Source organism: Pelodiscus sinensis, chromosome 13, assembly GCF_052426305.1.
Source record: "Pelodiscus sinensis isolate ZL-2025 chromosome 13, ASM5242630v1, whole genome shotgun sequence".
NCBI lineage: Eukaryota > Metazoa > Chordata > Testudines > Trionychidae > Pelodiscus > Pelodiscus sinensis.
In genome coordinates this window covers 17,439,574-17,459,516 of record NC_143064.1, presented here as the reverse complement: position 1 = coordinate 17,459,516, position 19,943 = coordinate 17,439,574, and the positions used below count along the sequence as shown (strand labels likewise).

The 19,943-nt window shown below is 40.3% G+C and overlaps 1 protein-coding gene across 4 annotated transcripts in view; it reads right to left on the bottom strand.

Annotated features, from left to right (window-relative positions):
• The window catches only part of STAG2 (STAG2 cohesin complex component), a 223,825-nt gene that overhangs the window by 14,385 nt on the left and 189,497 nt on the right, over positions 1 to 19,943 (bottom strand). For all 4 annotated transcript variants that reach the window (XM_075940974.2, XM_075940976.2, XM_006115390.5 and 1 more), the window contains exons 26-31: positions 10,640 to 10,741; positions 8,236 to 8,384; positions 7,225 to 7,353; positions 2,507 to 2,712; positions 1,815 to 2,004; positions 1,614 to 1,727 (exon numbers count right to left, since the gene is read on the bottom strand). In XM_075940974.2, coding sequence (XP_075797089.1) covers positions 1,614 to 1,727; positions 1,815 to 2,004; positions 2,507 to 2,712; positions 7,225 to 7,353; positions 8,236 to 8,384; positions 10,640 to 10,741 — 890 coding nt within the window. The remainder of the gene's footprint in view (positions 1 to 1,613; positions 1,728 to 1,814; positions 2,005 to 2,506; positions 2,713 to 7,224; positions 7,354 to 8,235; positions 8,385 to 10,639; positions 10,742 to 19,943) is intronic.

Here is a 19,943-nt window from a genome sequence, read left to right as displayed (position 1 = left end):
TAAGATAAAAACTTATTAGAAAATCCTGCTATTTGCTACAGAATTGAGTATGAATTACTATACTAAAGAAAAAGTGATGAACTAAAGAAAGGCTGGTTACCTGTCACTGAACATGAACAACATAAAACTAGGCCCAGACCATGAAAAGGTCTCCTTCCTATTTTATATGAAGAGGAGACTGGGAACAATAATAAGATTTACTGTGCACCATCATCAATATGCAGATATAACCGATTTTGGAAAATCTTAGACTCATGGCCAATTTATTTGACCCAAATCTGAGATCTGAGGAGCTTATTTGGATTTGAGATCTTAATGAAGCAAAACTTTTGTTTTATTTTACCACAAAGAAACTGAACCACCTTCTCCAAGTGCAAGACTTCCTGAGATACTTTGATTATCTTATTCCTCAGGAAGAAAAAGAGATTAGATTCTCAGTTCTGCTGAGCTCTCAGGCTGCAAGTGGTGGAAAAAGAGCCCCCTAGGACAGATGGAGGAGCTGAATACAGGCCCAGCTTTACACAGAGGGCACCATGTACAGGCAGTAATCTTCTCAACCACCTTTTAGTCTCAAACAGCAATGCTAACAGTAATAGCAATCATAATGAAGGGTACATCTAGACTACAAGCCTCTTTTGAAAGAGAGCATGTAGACAGCAGCCACTTTTTTTCGAAAAAGAGAGCTGCTTTTTCCAAAGAGAGCACCCAGGTAGTCTGGATGCTCCCTTTCGAAAAAACACAGTTTGCGTTTAATAATGCCTTTTTTCGAAAGAGCACTTTTGGCTATAAGGCTGTTGCTACACTTCAAAAGTGGAAGCGCCCTATCAACTAATCAAATAGTCGATGCAAAAACGCATCGACTATTCGATTAGTCACTTACCCGATAAGGCATTCCCATTAAGAATGTTAAGTATGTGGGAGACAGTGTTATTGTGAGTTTTGTTGTCATTTAGAAGTAAGCAATGTTTTACAGTTCTACTTTTTTAGATCTCTGTAAGTCAGTTTGGACAATCTTAAGTCTATATCACTGGACTTCAACTAAATCTCTTTGAACTTACGAGTGTTTGTTTTTCAACAGTCACAAAACCAAACATGATCTTGGAATCAAGCCAGAGTTATTTTTTCTAAACATATAAAACTCTTAATCTTTTTACTCAAAAAGAACATACTGCATTAAAGATGTGTTTTAAAGTGCAATTCAATACAGTACACCCCAATTTCGCAATGATAACAATTAATTTAGCATCAGATTCAAGTTCACATTTGTATCAAACTCATGTCATGATGAAAAGACATGCTATTATTTTAAATCTTCAGAAATCATATGAAAAATAAAAATAGTAAGAAATGAAGGAGTTTAAATAGCTTAATTATATAAGCTACATTCATTTTATCATCTTAGCTTTATCTCCATTTTACCATTGCTTACATCTTTAGGAATTATTAAGATGCTAATTGTCAAGATATCAAAGTAACTCAAAAATAGTAAATTTCAAAAGTGTAATAGGGGACCATATAGATACATATGATCTATGAATGATGCCATGAACAAACAAACAAACAAACAAAAAAAACCCTTAAAAATTGTCATCTTTTAACTCGTTCTTACTCACATGGCATGCTGCAAGTTAGTTCTCAGTTTGACATAGTTCATCGCTGCCCTCTCCTGTTGTTGTCTAGCTGCTTCTTCTTGTTGTCTTTGAGCCAACATCCACGTTACTTGTGTGCTTAAAAAAAATATATTCTCCTTTAAATGTGAACTGTTTTCATATCTCAACAGTAATACAATGCATATGTTAGCTGTCTCTACCTACTTGTAATCAAGTGGAGCTTGATGGTGTTCAGGCTGCATTGGATATACACCCATGTAACTTTCTTCGGGTCGCAACCTCTTGGGCTCCCTCATGATTGTGGAAGTGAGTTGTGGTGTCTGCATCATGACTGGTGTGTGCATTGTCTGCTCCCTGTTCAGCCACATGCTGTCACTACTACTGCTTTCTTCAGCTGAAAGGGAAAAACAGTATCAGCATATACTTCCCACAACAACTTAAAATCAAATTATTCAAATATGACAAATACAGATTGATACATCTTTCCTAATATATGTACAGGTGTCCATTACAGATCAATTTCTTAATTTTTAAGAATCTTCAGAGTAAGATATACTCAAGAATGCCTTGGTACAACTGAACATTGCATTAACTATTTTAAATGCCTCATCACTAAAAATATATTGTTATTTCTTCACTTTGTGCAAATCTCTTATTCAGGCCTTCTATTATTCAGGGTAGTATTGCAAAAACTAACAAACTAACTCACTCACTCACTCACTCACTCACTCACTCACTTAAGTTGTAAAGAAGCATTAAAAAAAGACAGAAATATGCTAATCAACCTGACAAATATGGAAACTTAAGATGGTCAGATTTCAATCTTGTGTAAATGACATTGGCTCCATTAACTTCTGAAAAAGTCGGTATATTTTGTAGTAAGAAAAATTTCACACCTTCTGGTATTTTCCGCTTCCCTGTTGCTGGTTTTGTTTTCTTATTCCTTACTGTAGAACCTCGACTGCTGATTCCGCTAATTACTGACATAGTATCATCATCCCCTCCAGCTAGTAAGGAGTTCCTATAAGACATGAGTGGAAGCCACACATCTTCTCTTCGTAGAGACATCTGAAAGGTCATGAACTTCTCCAAGTAAACATACCTTTATAAAAAAGTAATGATTATAAGTATGCAGAAATATATTAAGACATTCTTATATTATAAGAAAAATAAGCCTATTTGAGAACTCAAAAACTTGTAGCTTAATGTCATCTTCATTCCTAATTTCCAAGACTTTTGTAATCTAATTGACAAAAAGTCTTGGACAACAGCAAACTCAACAAGTTGTCTACATTTGTTCATCTACCTTAATGTGACAATAAAAAACAAATTATTTGCCTACTGATCATACTTGTTTATGCCAATCTAAAGTTACTCGTGGCATACAAAAATTCTATTTTAAGGATTATAAACACATTTAGTGTATAAACAAATGAAGGTTACTTGTAACTTGGTATATTCACAATCATGAGTAATGTGCTGACTCGTGCAGAATAACAATTGCTAAGCAGTGCCTGGTAAGGACACATGTATACTCTCTTATCCCCCACACACATTCTGAGTGTAAAGAAGCCAATTAAGTGGGAGTTGCACCATGTCATTTTTTTCTACCCAGAGAAACCAAGTTAGGATTCTGAGAAACAGGAGAAAGTGGGCAAGAAGTGTGACTATATCAAAGAACTCAAGTTATAAGTAAGACTACTTCATTTATTCATATCTTAAATGTTTAAATCTGTAAAATGGAATCTTTGGTATTCCACTTTGCTTTGCTTGGACTTGAATGAATTTGTCTTTTATTGAGACTGCAAGGAAGAAGCTGCTTGCTGGTAATGCTGTGTGAGTTAAAAGATTCAATGAAGATTAAGGATAAAATTTTATCTGGTAACAAAAAGGGTGTAGGTGGATTTCCGTCTAGCCTTTGTTACTGAAAAGGACATCACTATGAAAGGCGAGATTTCTATAGTAATCTTCAAAATACAGTCCGTGGTCATCAATAGACCAGTGACATCTTCTTGAAGTAAGAGTATATGCCAAAACTCTAGCCAAAGAACCAAAAGTAAGAAAAGCCTTGAGAGCATGCTTTGTCACATTATGTCCCTCTCGCAAGACAGCACTGGCCAGTTTCCTCTATTTGGTAACTCTTGGACAAATGTGGTCATTTTCTCATACTCATGGAATTTCTAGTGAAACATTGCCACATGTAAATCAAAGCTCTAATATGTAGAGATTAAGAAAAATGTCTTTTCCGGACATTCAAATTCTTCCCTTCTTTATCTGTGGAGGTTGAAAGAGGCTGACCAGATATAATTATATTACTCACTACTGCAGCCATCAAAGAATGTGGCCAGGGAAAAATATACAAACATAAAACCCCCTCACATGTGATTTGACACAGTTCATTGACCTTACATACAAGCTGACAGGAACATAAAAACGTAAGAACACAAGAACGGCCATACTGGGTCAGACCAAAGGTCCATCCAGCACAGTAACCTGTCTGCTGACAGTGGCCAATACCAAGTGTCCCAGAGAGAGTTAACCGAACAGGTAACCATCAAGTGATCCTCTCTCCTGCCATCCATCTCCACCCTCTGACAAACAGAGGCTAGGGACACCATTCTTTACCCATCCTGGCTTATAGCCATGAATGGACTTAACCGCCATGAATTTATCTAGTTCTCTTTTAAACCCTGCTATAGTCCTAACCTTCACAACCTCCTCAGGTAAGGAGATCCACAGATTGACTGTGCTGTGTGAAGAAGAACTTCCTTTTATTTCTTTTAAACCTGCTGCCCATTAGTTTCATTTGGTGGCTTCTAGTCCTTATATTATGAGAATAAGTATATAACTTTTCCTTATTCACTTTCTCTACCCCACTCATGATTTTATATACCTCTATCATATTCCCCCTTAGTCTCCTCTTTTCCAAGCTGAAAAGTCCTAGTCTCTTTAATCTCTCCTCGCATGGGACCTGTTCCAAACCCCTAATCATTTTAGTTGCCCTTCTCTGAATCTTTTCTAATGCCAGTATATCTTTTTTCAGATGAGGAGACCACAACTGTACACAGCGGAGTTGTTGACTCGAGTCCCACAACTTGAACTCGAGTCTGACTTAAGTCGCCTAGGTGACTTGAGTTCATTGTTTGTGACTTGAGACTCGACTTGAGACTTGATAATTTTGTTAAATCAACTTGGTGAAAAAATTGTCTGAAAATGCCAATATTGATGGCTTGAACAAAAGTGACCTGACATTTTTTAAATTAAGACTCGAGACTCGACTTGAGACTTGAACTGTAGTGACTTGAGACTCAACTTGGACTTGACAATGACAACTTGAAGACAACACTGGTACGCAGTATTCAAGATGTGAGCGCACCATAGATTTATATAAGGGCAATAAAATAGTCTCCGTCTTATTCTCTAGCCCTTTTTTAATGATTCCTAACATCCTGTTTGCTTTTCTGACTGCTGCTGCACACTGCATGGATGTCTTCAGAGAACTATGCACAATGACTCCAAGATCTTTTTCCTGATTAGTTGTAGCTAAATTATCCCTCATCATATTATATGTATAGTTGGGGTTATATTTCCAATGTGCATTACTTAACATTTATCCACATTAAATTTAATTTGCCATTTTGTTGCCCAATCACTTAGTTTTGTGAGATCTTTTTGAAGTTCTTCACAGTCTGCTTTGGTCTTAACTACCTTGAGCAGTTTAGTATCGTCTGCAAACTTTGCCACCTCACTGCTTACCCCTTTCTCCAGATCATTTATGAATAAGCTGAATAGGATTGATCCTAGGACTGACCGTTGGGGAACACCACTAGTTACCCCTCTCCATTCTGAAAATTTACCACTTACTCCTACCCTAGGTTTATTCCTATTCCTAGGTTAACGATGGCATGTTTTATATAAGGTTTATATGCACTCCCCACTATCACCCCACATAGGGTAAGCTACACTGTGGAGCTATTTCAAGATATCAGGAATATCCTGAAATAGCTATTCCATGTATATTGAAGAAGCCTGTAATTTCAAAATAGATTTCGAACATAAAAACATAAGGAGGCAGGGATAATACAAACTGTTTTAGCAGATTACATGATACTATCCAAAATGTAGACACAAAGTGCTGATACTTTGGGGGCATAATTTTGGCAGGCTCAGATCTTTTGATTCTTTCTTGATGCTCTTCAATTGTGGATCTGTCATATGATCTGTTATGGATCTCAGTTGAGAAAAGACAAACCAAAGAATGAAGAGACATTAACTGTGAAAAAGGGCAGAGATGGTTCAGAGATAATCTTTCATCTTCCTCTCTTATTAGGAGTAGGGGGATTTAGACCTAAGAACTGACAAGGTCTTCCTTTTCCTATTTCCAAAAGATTTCTAATTCATATCCAAAGAACAATCAGATGCCAAACAATACGCTTCTACTACCACTACTACTACTACAACAGTCTTCAAATCAATCACTGGATACCCAGGTTGATAAAGACAACTGTGCTGATCTGACTGTGGTTGTCTTCTCCTTCACTTTATTCTTTGGAACTGATAAGCTATGCATAGGGTCCTTAAGTTCAGTCTGAACAGATTGTGCCTTTGACATTCTCTAAGCTTTAATGGGAGGATCTGACTAACTAGGCATGACACTTAGACAATCAACAAAGACACATCCCTTGGATTTTTTAGCACCTACCTTGATGCAGTTGGAACTGATAGATACCTCTTAGCCTTCAGATCTGAAGATTTCTTAACACCTAACAACCTCCCAGTGAGTTTTCTTAAGCAGGAGCAACTGCAGCCTTTTCTGCCTCTCATTAGAAGGTTTAACTGATGGAACACTGAGAAGAGTGACTCTCGCTAATGCACTCAACACATCTCCCTTGATCATCCAAGGCCAGAAAGATGGCTGGACAGAGAACATCCCTCAGAGCCTGGCTTGTTCTTTGGCTCTGACAGCCTATAAAACTAAACCTAAAAGTTCCACTTACTACAACACAAATTATTGTAACACTAAAAACAACAACAGGCTATCAAAGACACTAAGGTAGGAGTAAAAATCTGATCCAAAGGACTGGAACAGTTCACTTTCATCTAATGTTAGCAGTTGGAAGGAACTGTGTTGGGAGAAGGCACAGTGTCCCCTTGTATAGTTCCACTTTCAGAATGTTCATGAACGTTGAGATGAGGAAGTACACTTATGTTCTAAAAAGCATCACTCAGAAAGGCTGTATACGTAAGCTGCACTGGTTAGCTCATTACACATATTACTAGAATATATACAGTTACTTAAAGTGCAAGTTTTTCTAACTGTTAATGCTGTTTATTCATGGAAAGCTATGATTTCAATACTTGAAAGCAAAACAGAGGAAACCAAGTAACCTAGTAACAATTATAGAACATGTAACATTTCCTTAGTTTAACTAATATTACTGTGTAATTACTACAAAAATTAGGGACCCTGCTGTAATAACTCGTATTTCCTTTGATTTTCTATTTAGTCTAAATATTACTAAAATTTACTTTACAATTAGTAAAAGCAATTTTCCCCCTAGAAAATAAGAAAGATGAAAAATCAGAGTATTAAGAATTTTCAGAGAATACTTACACTGTTCTTTTGTCTTGTCTGAGAAGTTTGGAGGAGAACTCACTCAGAATATCAAGAAATGCCAAATTTAAAGGAGGATGGCTCTCACCTTGTGGATTAGGCTCTTTAAAAGCAAACTCTATGCCATCTCTGAAACAGAAGTTAAAAAAACATTTTGAAGAATGGCCTATTACACAGTTTTCTATAGCACCACCCACATGATCAAAGTATCTAATCACTGAAAGAGTTCTAATTTGTTATTTCACTCTTTTCCTCCTGCATTAAATCCACGAAGAATAGGATCGAGGTCAAAGCTACCATTCTTACACATATATTGCACAGGACACTTTTAAAAGTTGTCAGTATTAGTCCTATATGAACTAGAGGAATTGCTGTATCCATAATCTTTCTTGATAGTCTCTCGCACGTGGAGTGAATTTCATTCTCCAACATGACATGGAAGAGTACTATCAGTAGTCAACTTGGTCATCTCTGTTTATAAGCACTCAAAAAGTTGAAAACACTTCTTAATGACATACTGCATGAAATGCTATCAAATAATGGGAACTACAATGATGCTGAACAGTAAAATTATTCACTGCTTCAAGTTTTAATTTTGGTGCAGTTCAGTCAGGTTCCACATAAAGCTATTTAAAAAACAGAGCTCTCAGAATCAACAAACTACAACAGCAAACCACTTTTGTCACCGCTACCTGATCTGCAGGGCTCGCCAAGCGGCGGCAAGCCCTGCTCGCCAGCCGTACAGTTCTGCGCTCTGCACATACGTATATCGTTCTGCGCATGTGCAGATCGCTCTGCGCCGGCTCTTCCCGGTTGTAATCTACTCGCCACGGGCAAGTAGATTACATTATTTGTTGAGCCCTGCTTATTTGCAAAACAAAAAAATCCTCAATTAGCACTAAACCATTTTGTATCAATACACTACTTTGGTAAAATTCCCCAAAACAAAACAATTGTCACACCAGTGAAAAAAAATTTGTTAGAAAAATGAAGAAAGAAGGAGACAATTACTTGTGTAACATGGCAATAGCTTCTCTTGTTTTCAGCTGATCAAGTCCAAATGTTAAAGCAAAACGTCGAGCAAGTTCCTTAATACCACTAAATGTAGGTGATGATCTGTCAAAATTATAACCATTTTCTTGTATCATCTCATTGAAAAGCTGCATGAAATTGGAAAAAAGATACTGATTAAAATATAATATAGATTTCTCACTTCATGATAGTAAATAACATACACTTTGTATAGTTAGGATAAGTTTACAAAATAATGAAAATTGGCGATTCAAAAGCCATAGGTCCACAAATACATCACCCTACCAAGTCAGAATTACTCCTTGAAGTACATTCTCTAATATTGTGGTGTCCAACACGCTTGTCACTAGCCACATGTGAATGTGGCTAGTTCACTACAGCAGTAGCCACTATAGTGGTTACTGCTTCAGAACTATTTGGACACCACGACTTTAATATGTTTAGTCTACATTTAGATACCCTGGAATATGAGTTTTCAGCACATTCCTAATGAGAAAACTGCATACCACCTTCTCAGGACAATTCACCAGATCCCTATCTTAAATACTTCCAATATATCTATCCATACAGGTTCTCATGAGACTCCTATTTAAGATGTGAAAAATGTTTTAAAAAAATTTACCGCGTAACAAATCAAATGACAGTTTCGTGGCTACCAGCAAGGTTCGCAGAGTGGTGTGGTGGCCCTGGTCAGACTGGATGCCCGTTAACCAGCTACTGGTAAGCATCATGCAGTAATGATGATGATAATTGTTTACATCTCTAACTCCTATTACTGTTGTGTTAATGTCTACTCAACCCACTAATTTCTAGTTCATCCCTTTGTATCACCCTAAATAAAAATTCCCTCTTTTCAAGTCTCCAAAGAATTACTAGTCCCACTGAAGTCAATGGGAAAGTTCTCATGAACTTCAGTGGGGCCCAGATTTCATCCCCTATTGTTTATGACCTTTATTGAGTTGCATGCCTATATCGATATTTAGCAAAACTGAGCATACTGAGCTTTTTTTAATCTTTCCTATTAAATCAATTCTGCCTGCTTCTCACGGTGCAATTCTCTACACTTATTTCCATTTCTCAGTATGTTTTTTGTAATGAGGTACTGAAGCAAAGCAATCTACAAGCATCTATGAACAAAATAACGTCACCAGCTTGTACCATGAAGTGGCTACTTATGCAGTTGATTATCATTTTTGCAGTTATACTGCAAAATGTTTTATTTCTTGTATATTGCAGGTATGTCCAACAGGGTTACAAAACCAGCAAAAGGCTCAGACTCTGGAAATTCACTGTGCAGATGTTTGGGCTGGCCTGGAGGCTTGGGCTCCACCATGAACCTCTACACAGTGACTTTTAGCCTCACAGCCTGAGCCACATGAGCCTAAGTCAGATGATCTTGTCCAAATATGATCTAGTCTTTTATCCCTGAATAGACATTTTATCAGTGCTATGTTCTTTTTTTAGCTGTTCTGCTTCCTTTCTACATTATAGGACAGATATTCCTATAATGTATTTTCCTAGATGAACTGGTAAGCATTTTTCCAAGTTTAATATATTTTTTTATATTCTCTAGGTCCTGTATTCTTTTTCAGAAAACACTGATATTTGGAACTCCTGTCAAGTTGGCATTATGTGATATTTATTAGTATTCTGCTTATTACCTTTTTGAGACCATTAAGGCTGTCTATATGGTACATGTAGAGTAGGCTGATGGATGGCAGTATTTTTTGGTTTCTCAAAAAATTAACTTAAGCTAACTGGCTAGTTAAAAATTATCCAAAGACAAATTAGGAGTTACTTGAACATTTTCCTTGCGTTTTTTTTTTACAATCCTACAACAAACTCAATGTGAATGATCCCTATACACACAAAGCATCCCACTGAAGTAAATGGGGGTCCATTTGGTGTTATTGCTTAAAAAGGACTTTAAATGGTATTTTAATTTCTGAGACTGGTGAAGCTTTGCAATGATGTGTAATACATGAAGTCTCAATAGAAAGGAGTCAGTAACAAAAGAACTGGGACCTACTTTTCCTTGTGATCTGCTCAACAACACGTAATTAAGGACATTTGTAATGCATTTATCACATAATAAAAATGAACATGTTGCTCCACTCTCTGTTCTACAATGGAAGATATTATGATAGACTCACTCTTCATTAGATTTTCACAATCTTTCCCCGACCTTTCAATTAACAATATTTGAAGGCAAAAAGCAGAATGAGCGGTGTTTTCTTTAAATCATCATAAATACTTAGGAGCCTTACTTTAATACCTCCTTCTATCCCTCTACACAATTTCCTATGAAAAGTTACCCACAACCAACAAGGAATATTTTATTATTCTGTATTTATACATAAATATTTAAATGAATAATTCTTACCTGTTGTAAACTAAGAATAAGTGTCTTCGCACACTGAATTTTGTCTATCTGCCTTGTTTTACTCATTGTTTCTTTGATAATATCTCCATAGTCATTGTAATACTAGAAAAAAATCCACACAAAACAGCTTAAGTCTTAGATTTTAGAAAAATACATTTTACTACTAAGCCCTTCTAAAATGATGAATTATGTACTTCATTTCACATGTACCTTGATAGAAATATGTTCAGTGCCTAAGAAAATAATGAAAAACTTGTAACTGATTCAGTGTTAAAAACATTTTTCACCACTATAAAATTCTCAAAATTATACTCAAATCTATCTGAATTTTTTCCAAAAAGTTCAACAGATGCTTTCCATTGCTTTTCGTATCCTGTTTAATGAACAACAGTGTTTGTTCTGAGGTAGAATGACCTCTTGAGCTTCATGGTTGACAGGCAGCCATACTTCTTAAATCCAAAAAAGTACTGCAACCAGTGCTTCTGAGAGGAAAGATTGTTTTAGTAATTCTGGTGACAGTGGCTGAGAGAGTGTAGTCAAAAGGTGTAGTCCTTCCTCAACTTTCACAAGGGAGCTAGCTGGCCTCAATAGCTGTGCTCTTTAATTAATAATTAATAAAAATAATAAAATTTCTGCTGTTTCTCAAAAATATTTAAAATTGAATCAAGAATTTGTATTTATTACTTAAAAAGTAACAAATAGCCCTGTAGCACTTCAGAGTCTGATAGATAGATAATCATGAACTTGCATGGGCAAAACCCACTTCCTTAGTTATCCAGAAAGCATATTAAAATCATCAGGAGAAAACCTCTGTCACTGTGGTTTAAGGAAAAGCCCCAACGACTGCACACCCAGGCTATGTACACACTACAGCTTAAGTCAGTGTAATTTATGTGGTTAAGGAATGTGAATGATCCATCTCTGTGAACAATGTAATTTACAGCAACCTAAATACTTAAGGAATTCATCTGTAAACATCTGGATGAAAATAAAGTGATAGGTAACAGCCAGCATGGATCTGTAAAGAATAAATCAGGTCAAACTAATCAGATAACTTTCTTTTATAAAATAACAAGTCTTGTGGGTAAGGGAGAAGCTCTGGACATGATATACCTAGACTTTAGTAAAACATTTGATACGGTCTCACCTTCTTCTAATAAACTATGGAAATAAAACATAGATGGGGCTACTATAAGGTGGGTGCATAGCTGGTTGGATAACTGTTTTCAGAGAGAAGTTATTAATGGTTCACAGTCATGCTGGAAGGGCATAACAAGTGGGGTTTTGCAAGAGTCTTGTTTTGGGACTGGTTCTGTTCAGTACCTTCGTCAACAATTTAGATATTAGCATAGAGAGTCCACTTATTAAGTTTGCAGATGATACCAACCTAGGAGGGGTTGCAACTGCTTTGGAGGATAGGATCATAATTCAAAATGAACTGAACGAATTGGAGAAATGGTCTGAGGTAAATAGGATGAAGTTTAATAAGGACAAATGCAAAGAACTCCACTTAGGGAGGAAAAAAGGAGTTACTCACCTCGTGTAGTAACGACTGTTCTTTGAGGTGTGTTTCCCCATGGGTGTTCCACGTCAAGTGTGGGGACGTCCTAGAGCCTCAGTGTAGTCTTTTACTAGCAGTGTCTGAGAGCCGCACATGCGTGAGAGGAGCTCATGCTGTCCCTTGATTGTCACCTCGTGCGCGTGGCTCACCCCCTCCCTTCAGTTCCTCTTCTCCACTGGAGCAGTTTGAGGGGAGGAAGAGAGAGGGGGGTCATGGAGCACCCATGGAGGGACACACCTTGAAGAACAATCGTTACTGCACGAGGTGAGTAAGTCCCTTTTTCTTCTTTGGGTGATGTCCTCATGGGTGCTCCACATCAGGTGACTGGCAAGAAGTATCTGACAGGATGGTGGGAATCGGAGTCACTGCTTAGAGGCTGTAGACAGCACAGCCGTTGCCAGTGCTGAATTAGCTGCCAGCTGTGGAACAACAACATAGTGGCTGCTCTGTAAATGTCCTTGAGTGGTACACGTTGGTGAGGAAGGTCGTGGAGGTGGCAGCTGCATGGACCGTGTGTACCCTTGGTGGCGTTGGCAACGGCTTGTTGGAAAGTGCATGACAATGCAGTATGTATGATGAGACTCACTTAGAAATGCGTTGTGTTGAATTAGGTGCACCCTTCGATTGTGGTGGGATGGAAATGAACAAGCAAGAAGATCTGTGGAATGATCACGTTCTGTCTATATAAAAAGCCAGAGCTCGTCGCATGCCGAGTGTGTGAAGTATGGCCTGCTTGGGGGATGCATGAGGCTTGGGAAAGAACACTGGTAATATTATAGGTTCGTTGATGTAGAAGACCGTGAACACCCTAGGTAAAAAAGTTGGATGTGGGCGTAACGTGACTTTCTCCTTCGAAAAGATTGTGTAGGGTGAGTCCATCACGACAGCCCCTATTTTGCTAGCCCTCCTTGCAGAGGTGATAGCTGTAAGGAATAGCACCTTCATTAGCAGGAATCTCAGTGGACAAGTGGACAAGGGTTTAAAATATGAATATGAGTCAACAGTGTGATGCTGTTGCAAAAAAAGCAAATATGATTCTAGGTTGTATCAACAGGTGTGTTGTAAGCAAAACTCGTGAAGTCATTCTGCCGCTCTACTCTGCACTAGTTAGGCCTCAGCTGGAGTACTGTGTCCAGTTCTGGGCGCCACATTTCAAGAAAGATGTGGAGAAATTGGAAAGGGTACAGAGAAGAGCGACAAGAATGATTAAAGGTTTAGAGAACATGACCTATGAAGCCAGGCTTCATGAACTGGGCTTGTTTAGTTTGGAAAAAAGAAGATTAAGGGGGGACACGATAGCGGTTTTCAAATATCTAAAATGGTGTCACAAGGAGGAAGGAGAAAATTTGTTCCTCTTGGTTTCTGAGGACAGGACAAGGAGTAATGGGCTTAAAGTGCAGCAGGGGAGGTTTAGATTGGACATTAGGAAAAAATTCCTAACTGTCAGGGTGATCAAATATTGGAATAAATTGCCAAGGGAGGTGGTGGAATCTCCCTCTCTGGAGATATTTAAGAACAAGTTAGATAGACATCTGTCAGGGATGGTGTAGACGGAGCTTGGTCCTGCCTTGAGGACGGGGGGCTGGACTCGATGACCTCTTGAGGTCCCTTCCAGTCCTATTATTCTATGATTCTATGAAAAGGAGGCCTCATGAGAGTGTCCAGGACAAGGTTCAGATTCCACATAGGGTGAGGTGACCTGACAGGAGGGTTAAGATTTTGAAGGCCCTTCAGAAACCTTCTCATAGTGGGGTGTGAGAATACCGATGAGCCCTCTATGCACTCATGCAGAGCTGATATCGCTGCAATTCACAGAGGAATTACATAGACTCCCAGTTTTGAGATGATGTAGGTAGTAAAGAATTTGGTGAAGTGGTGCCATGAGAATCTGTGTGGGCCAAGTGACACCAAACCGAAAATTGTTTCCACTTTTGCAGGTAGGTAGCCCTGGTGGATGATCTTCTGCTCTGTAGGAGAATTTCCTTCAAGCGGTCTAAGCATAGGGATTCCGTTTCCTGGAACCAGAGAGGAGCCACACGTGTAGGTGAAGTGGGTGACACTAGGGGTGAAGCAATTTTCCCCTGTCCTGCCACAAGATGTCGTGCCGGAGTGGACAAGGATATGGCTTGGCTACAGATATCACGCACAGAAACGGGAACCAGGTCTGTCTTGCCAAGAATGGTGCTATTAATATCCAGATCTTGTGTAGCGCTTGGGCTATGAGCGGGATGGCATAGTATAATAGTTCGTCCCAAAAGATGAGGAAGGAATCGCCGAGGGATCGTCTGCCCAGGTCAGCTCTCGAGCAAAAATGGTAACACTTGTCGGGAGTCGAAAAGAGGTCTATTGTTGGGATCCCCCATCGCTGAAAGACTAAGATAAGTATGGCTGATGTAATTCCCATTTGTGGTTGGAGTTAAAATTTCCCCTCAAAGCGTCCTCCTGCACATTGTTTTTCTGGATAAATATGAGACCTTCAGGGTTATGCCATGCTGAATGCACCAATTCCAGAGGTGGATGGCTTCGGTGCACAATGATGGGGAGCGAGCTCTCCCGTCTGTTTAATGTAAAACATGGTTGTCGTGTTGTCGGTAAGTATGTGCATTGTCTGATTGGTAATGAGTGGAAGGTAATGGTTGCAGGCATTCCTCACGACCCTGAGTTCCAAAAGGTTGATGTGCAGGGAGGATTCGTGTGCCGACCATCTGCCCTGGACTGGGTGATGGAGTAAATGACCGCCCCATCTGACAAGGGAGACATCCGTCGTGATCTTCCTGGATTGTTCGGGCTGGTGAAAAGGAACTCCCATTAGAAGGTTGGAGGGAACTGTCTACCATCTGAGTGAGTCCCGCACCCTGTTGGGGAGCACAACCTGTTTGTGCAGGGGATGGAGGCCTGGGCTGTCAACTGACACTAGCCAATGTTGGGATCGAAAATGAAGGTGGGCATGTTGTACAACATAGGTTGTAACCCCCATGTGCTCTGTTGCTTGTAGGCAGGTGAGGGCCATAGTAGTAGGAGTAGTTTGCAACGTGATAATGTCACACAATGCTGCAAATTGGTTTTGGGGCACGTAAGCCCCAGACATCAGAGAATCGAGGCGGGCCCCAATGAACTCTATGCCGTAAGTGGGGAGTAGGGTCAATTTCTGCTTTATTAAGAGGCCCAAGCGGCTGAAAGTCTGTTTGGTTTTGGTAATTATGTTGGCAGATTCCAACTGAGATCGGCCTTTTATGAGACAATCGTCTAAATACGGAAAGATGATGATGTCCTGTTGATGAAGATAGACTGTGACTACAGCCAGGACTTTTGAAAATACTCAGGGAGCCGAAGAAAGCCCGACTGGTAATGGACGGCAGTATATGGGAGATAACGTCTGTGTGATGGTGTATGGCGATATGAAAGCATGCGCTTGAAGGTCGAGGGCTGCAAACCAGTCCCCTTTGTCCAAAGCCGGTATAATCGCTGCCAGTGTTACCATTCAGAAACATTGTTTTCACAGACACTTGTTTAACTTGCATAGATCTAGTATGGGTCTCCATCCCCCGTGCACTTCTGCATCAGAAAGTATTTGGAGTAAAATCCTCTCCTTCAAAATGCTCAGGGGACCTCCTCTTTGGCTCCTAAATGAAAGAGGCGGCTGGCTTCTTGTTGGAGGAGCATCTCGTGAGAAGGGTCCCTGAAGACAGACAGGGAGAGAGAACAGGCATGGGGAAGCAATGTAAAGGAGATAATATATCCTGTACGGATAATCTCTAAAATCCATTGATCCGATGTTATGGCGTCCCACTGATGGTAAAAGGGATGAAGTCTGTTGAAGAAATGCTACTGGCTTGTTGGCAAAGGTGGAAGCGGGAGGTCGGGCAGGCCCTCGACCACACCCTCAAACCTGCTGCTTTGTTGCCTGGGAGCCCGAGGAGCGAGTTGGAGGTAGACATTTCCCCTGAGGGCGCTGTCTGCGGTGGTTTTAGTCATACTGCCTTTGTTGGGTGCAGTTGTAGTAACTATCCCATGTCTTGTTATATGAAGTATGGTGCTTCTGACGATAGGGTGGAGTATACATTCCTAGTGTGCGGAGGGTGGTTCGTGAGTCCTTGCTACCGTGTAGGACCTCATCAGTAGTTGACACAAAGGGCTTGAGTTTGTCAAAGGAAAGGTCTTCTACCCTGGACTGGAGCTCTTTGGTGACCTCAGCCATAAGGAGGGAGCCAAGAGGCTTTCCTCATGACCAAAGCTGTTGTGGTTACCCTGGCCACTGTGTTGGCCACATCTATGGCAAAGAGGAGAGCTGTATGAGCCATCATGTGTCCCTCATGAATAATGCCTCTGAGGAGACGGAGTTGTTGCATCAATTCTGCCAGCTTAGAATAGTTGTCAAAATCATGGTTCGCCCAAAAGGCAGTGTAATTAGCTATTTGAAGCTGAAGGGTGGCTGACAAATAGACTTTCTTTCCAAACAGGTCCAACTTCTTGTGGTCTCTATTATTAGCAGATGTTTTGGCTTGAGGGGCTTTTGCTCGTTGATTAGCTGCATCCACAATGAGGGCATTTGGTTGTGGGTGGGAGAACAGGAAATACAGGTATTTTGGGGGTACTAAGTACTTTCTATCAGACTTCTAACAAGTCAGCTGGCTTGAGGCAGGGGTCCCGCCACAGCTCAACGTAGACTTCTAATTGATGACGCAATTATTGAAGTGCAATTCTGGATTTTGAAGCGGGGTGTATATTCTTTAACAGTTAATGTTGCTTTTCCCCTATTTCCTGGAGGTGGACATCCGGTGTTGCTGCCATCCTCTTAAACAGCTCATTGAATTGCTTCATGTCGTCTGATGCCTGAGTCTCATCTGGTATTACTGCCTCCTTTGAATGTGAGGCACTGACTTCCCCATTGTGGGGGGTACTCTGCTTGTCCATTCCCGGTCTGCAGTGCCGGGGCTGATTTCCCCGGCACCACGGCTGAATGCAATTTAGGAGTTGCGGTGCTGCTTCTGGCACTGACTTCCCCAGTGTGGGGGTACTTCGCTTGTCCATTCCCGCCTCATGGGGAGATGGAGTCAGGGGCAGAGACCTTGCAGGGGATCGTCTCCTCTTTGCCTGTGGTGCTGGAGCTTGTGAAGAGGCCCTTTTTCTAGCAGGGTGAGTGGATTGCTGAGAACCCTCTGGCCGCATGGCTTTATCCAGCAGCAGCATGCGGAGGCGGAGCTCTCTATCCTCCTGGCTCTCGCCATGAGAGAGCTGCAGAGGTCGCATTTTTTGGGGACGTGTCTCCCCCCAAGGTAGAGAATGCAATCCGACACCAGCATGGACTCCTGGCAGGTGGTACATTTTTTTAAAGCCAGAGGAGCCCGGCATTCTAATAAGAATGCCGGCATTCTAATGCCTCTGTGACAGTTACTGCAACATCCGCGGGGGTTTCTTTCTGTCAATTTTTCCCCCTTTTGTCTCTTTCTTCTTCTTTCTTTTGGGAAACTTAGTTGACTGGGAGGGGAGCAGGATTAGCGGATGGAGAAGCCGGTGTTCCGCGTTGACAGAAAACTGTTTTTCTTTTTTAAAGATGAAAGGGGTCGTGATGCGAACCAACAGAGAATGGGGGAATGAAACTAGAGAGGTTTCTCACTCCCGCTGAGAAGATGAGGAGAGTGAAGGACTCCGTCTGAAGCTGAGGATAGGAGAAGAGGAACAGAGGGGAGGGGGAGAGCCGTGCGCATGAGGTGAGAATCAAGGGACAGTGCGAGCTCCCCTAGCGCACGCACTGCTTGCAAACACTGATAGTAAAAGACTCCACTCTGAGGCTCCAGGACGTCGCTACATCTGACATGGAGCACCCACAGGGACATCACCTGAAGAACAACAATCAATTTCACACATACATAATGAGAAGCAACTGTCTAGGAAGGAATACTGCAGAGTGGAATCTAGAGATCATATTGGACCACAAGCTAAATATGAGCCAACAGTGTGACACTGTTGCAAAAAAAGCAAACATGATTCTGGGATGCATTAACAGAAGAGTTGTGAGCAACACAAAAGAAGTAATTCCTCTGCTTTACTTTGCACTGATTAGGCCTCAATTGGAATACTGTGTCCAGTTTTGAGCATCACATTTCAAGAAAGATGTGGAGAAATTGGAGAATGTCCAGAGAATAGCAATAAAAATGATTAAAGATCTAGAAAACATGGCCTATGAGGGAAGACTGAAAGAATTGGGCTTGTTTAGTTTAGAAAAGAGAAGACTGAGAAGGTACATGATAGCGGTTTCAAGTACTAAAAGGGTGTTACAAGAAGGAGGGAGAAAAATTGTTCTCCTGGATCTCTGATGATAGGGCAAAAAGCAACGGACCTGAATGGTAGCAAAGGAGGTTTAGGCTGGACATTAGGAAAAATTTCCCCAACTGTCAGGGTGGTTAAACACTGGAATAAATTGACTAGGGAGGTTGTGAAATCTCCATCACTGGAGCTATTTAAAAGAAGGTTGAATAGACATCTGTCAGGGATGATTTAGATGCTGCTTGGTCCTGCCGTGAGGGCAGGGGACTGGACTGATGACCTCTTGAGGTCCCTTTCAGTTCTAGTAATTCTATGATTCTAAGTACATTAGCAGGACAGCTTCTCCTGCTGACACTGCTATCACTGTTCACAGGGGCCAGAATAACTAAGTCAAGGAAAGATCTCTCTTTCATTAGCTTAGAGCAGCAGTTCTCAACCAAGGGTACATACATCTTTGAGGTTATGTAAAGCTCTTCCACAGTGTACATTAAATTCAGCTAGATCAATGGCTGTCAACCTTTCTAAACTACTGTATGGTATGTGAACAGGTAACCCAAGTCCCCCCCTCCCTCCCCCAGGTGCTTTTCTGCCCTGTGTAAGACTGCACAGGCTAGGAGCTGGCAGCCCTCTCCCCTTGCCCTGCTGCTGCTTCTAGCCCTGAGTGAGACTGCCAGCAGCCCAGCAAACGGTTGGAAGCAGTAGGGCTGGAACAGCCCCTGCCTATGACACAGGGCATGCTCTAGCCTGGCTGTCACATACACCTCCCTCCCCTTTTAATAAGTTGACAAGTTAACTTTTAACCCATTAACTAATTAAACAGGCTTTTACATACCTATTTCAGAAGTCTGATTAGTCTTCTGAACTCCCAAATTATACCTCATTTAAAAACCACTTGCTTACAAAATGAGACATAAAAATTCAAAAAATGAGCCACAGCACACCATTATTGAAAAACCGCATTTTTACCATATAATTATAAAGAAAATCAATTGGAATATAAGTACTGTACTTAGATTTCAATGTAGAATATACAGAGAAGTATAAACAAGTCACTTTGTGACATTTTAGTTTGTACTAATCTTGCTAGTGCCTTCTGTAAAACTAGGCAAATATTTAGATGAGTCAATAAACAACCTCTGTGTAAGGATACACATACCCTTGGTTGAGAACCACTGACTGGTTTACTTATACAAATCAAGTCTTGAAGGGGTTACAATGCACTGGAAAGATTAATAGTCACTGGCCTAGAGCAGTGTTTCTCAAACTTTTTTTTTTATAAAGTATCCCCTTTTAAATAAATGAATAAATAAATAAAAATACCCCCAGTACCTACAGTTTTCAGACAATTTTTTTCTACCATTGTAATACATTTGTTTAAACAATTTAATCGTAGCTGAGTGGGTGATGAAAATTTGTGGGTGTAAATGAAAAAAATAATGAAATGCTGTAAAACAAACAAAAATTTAAGTCTTCTCC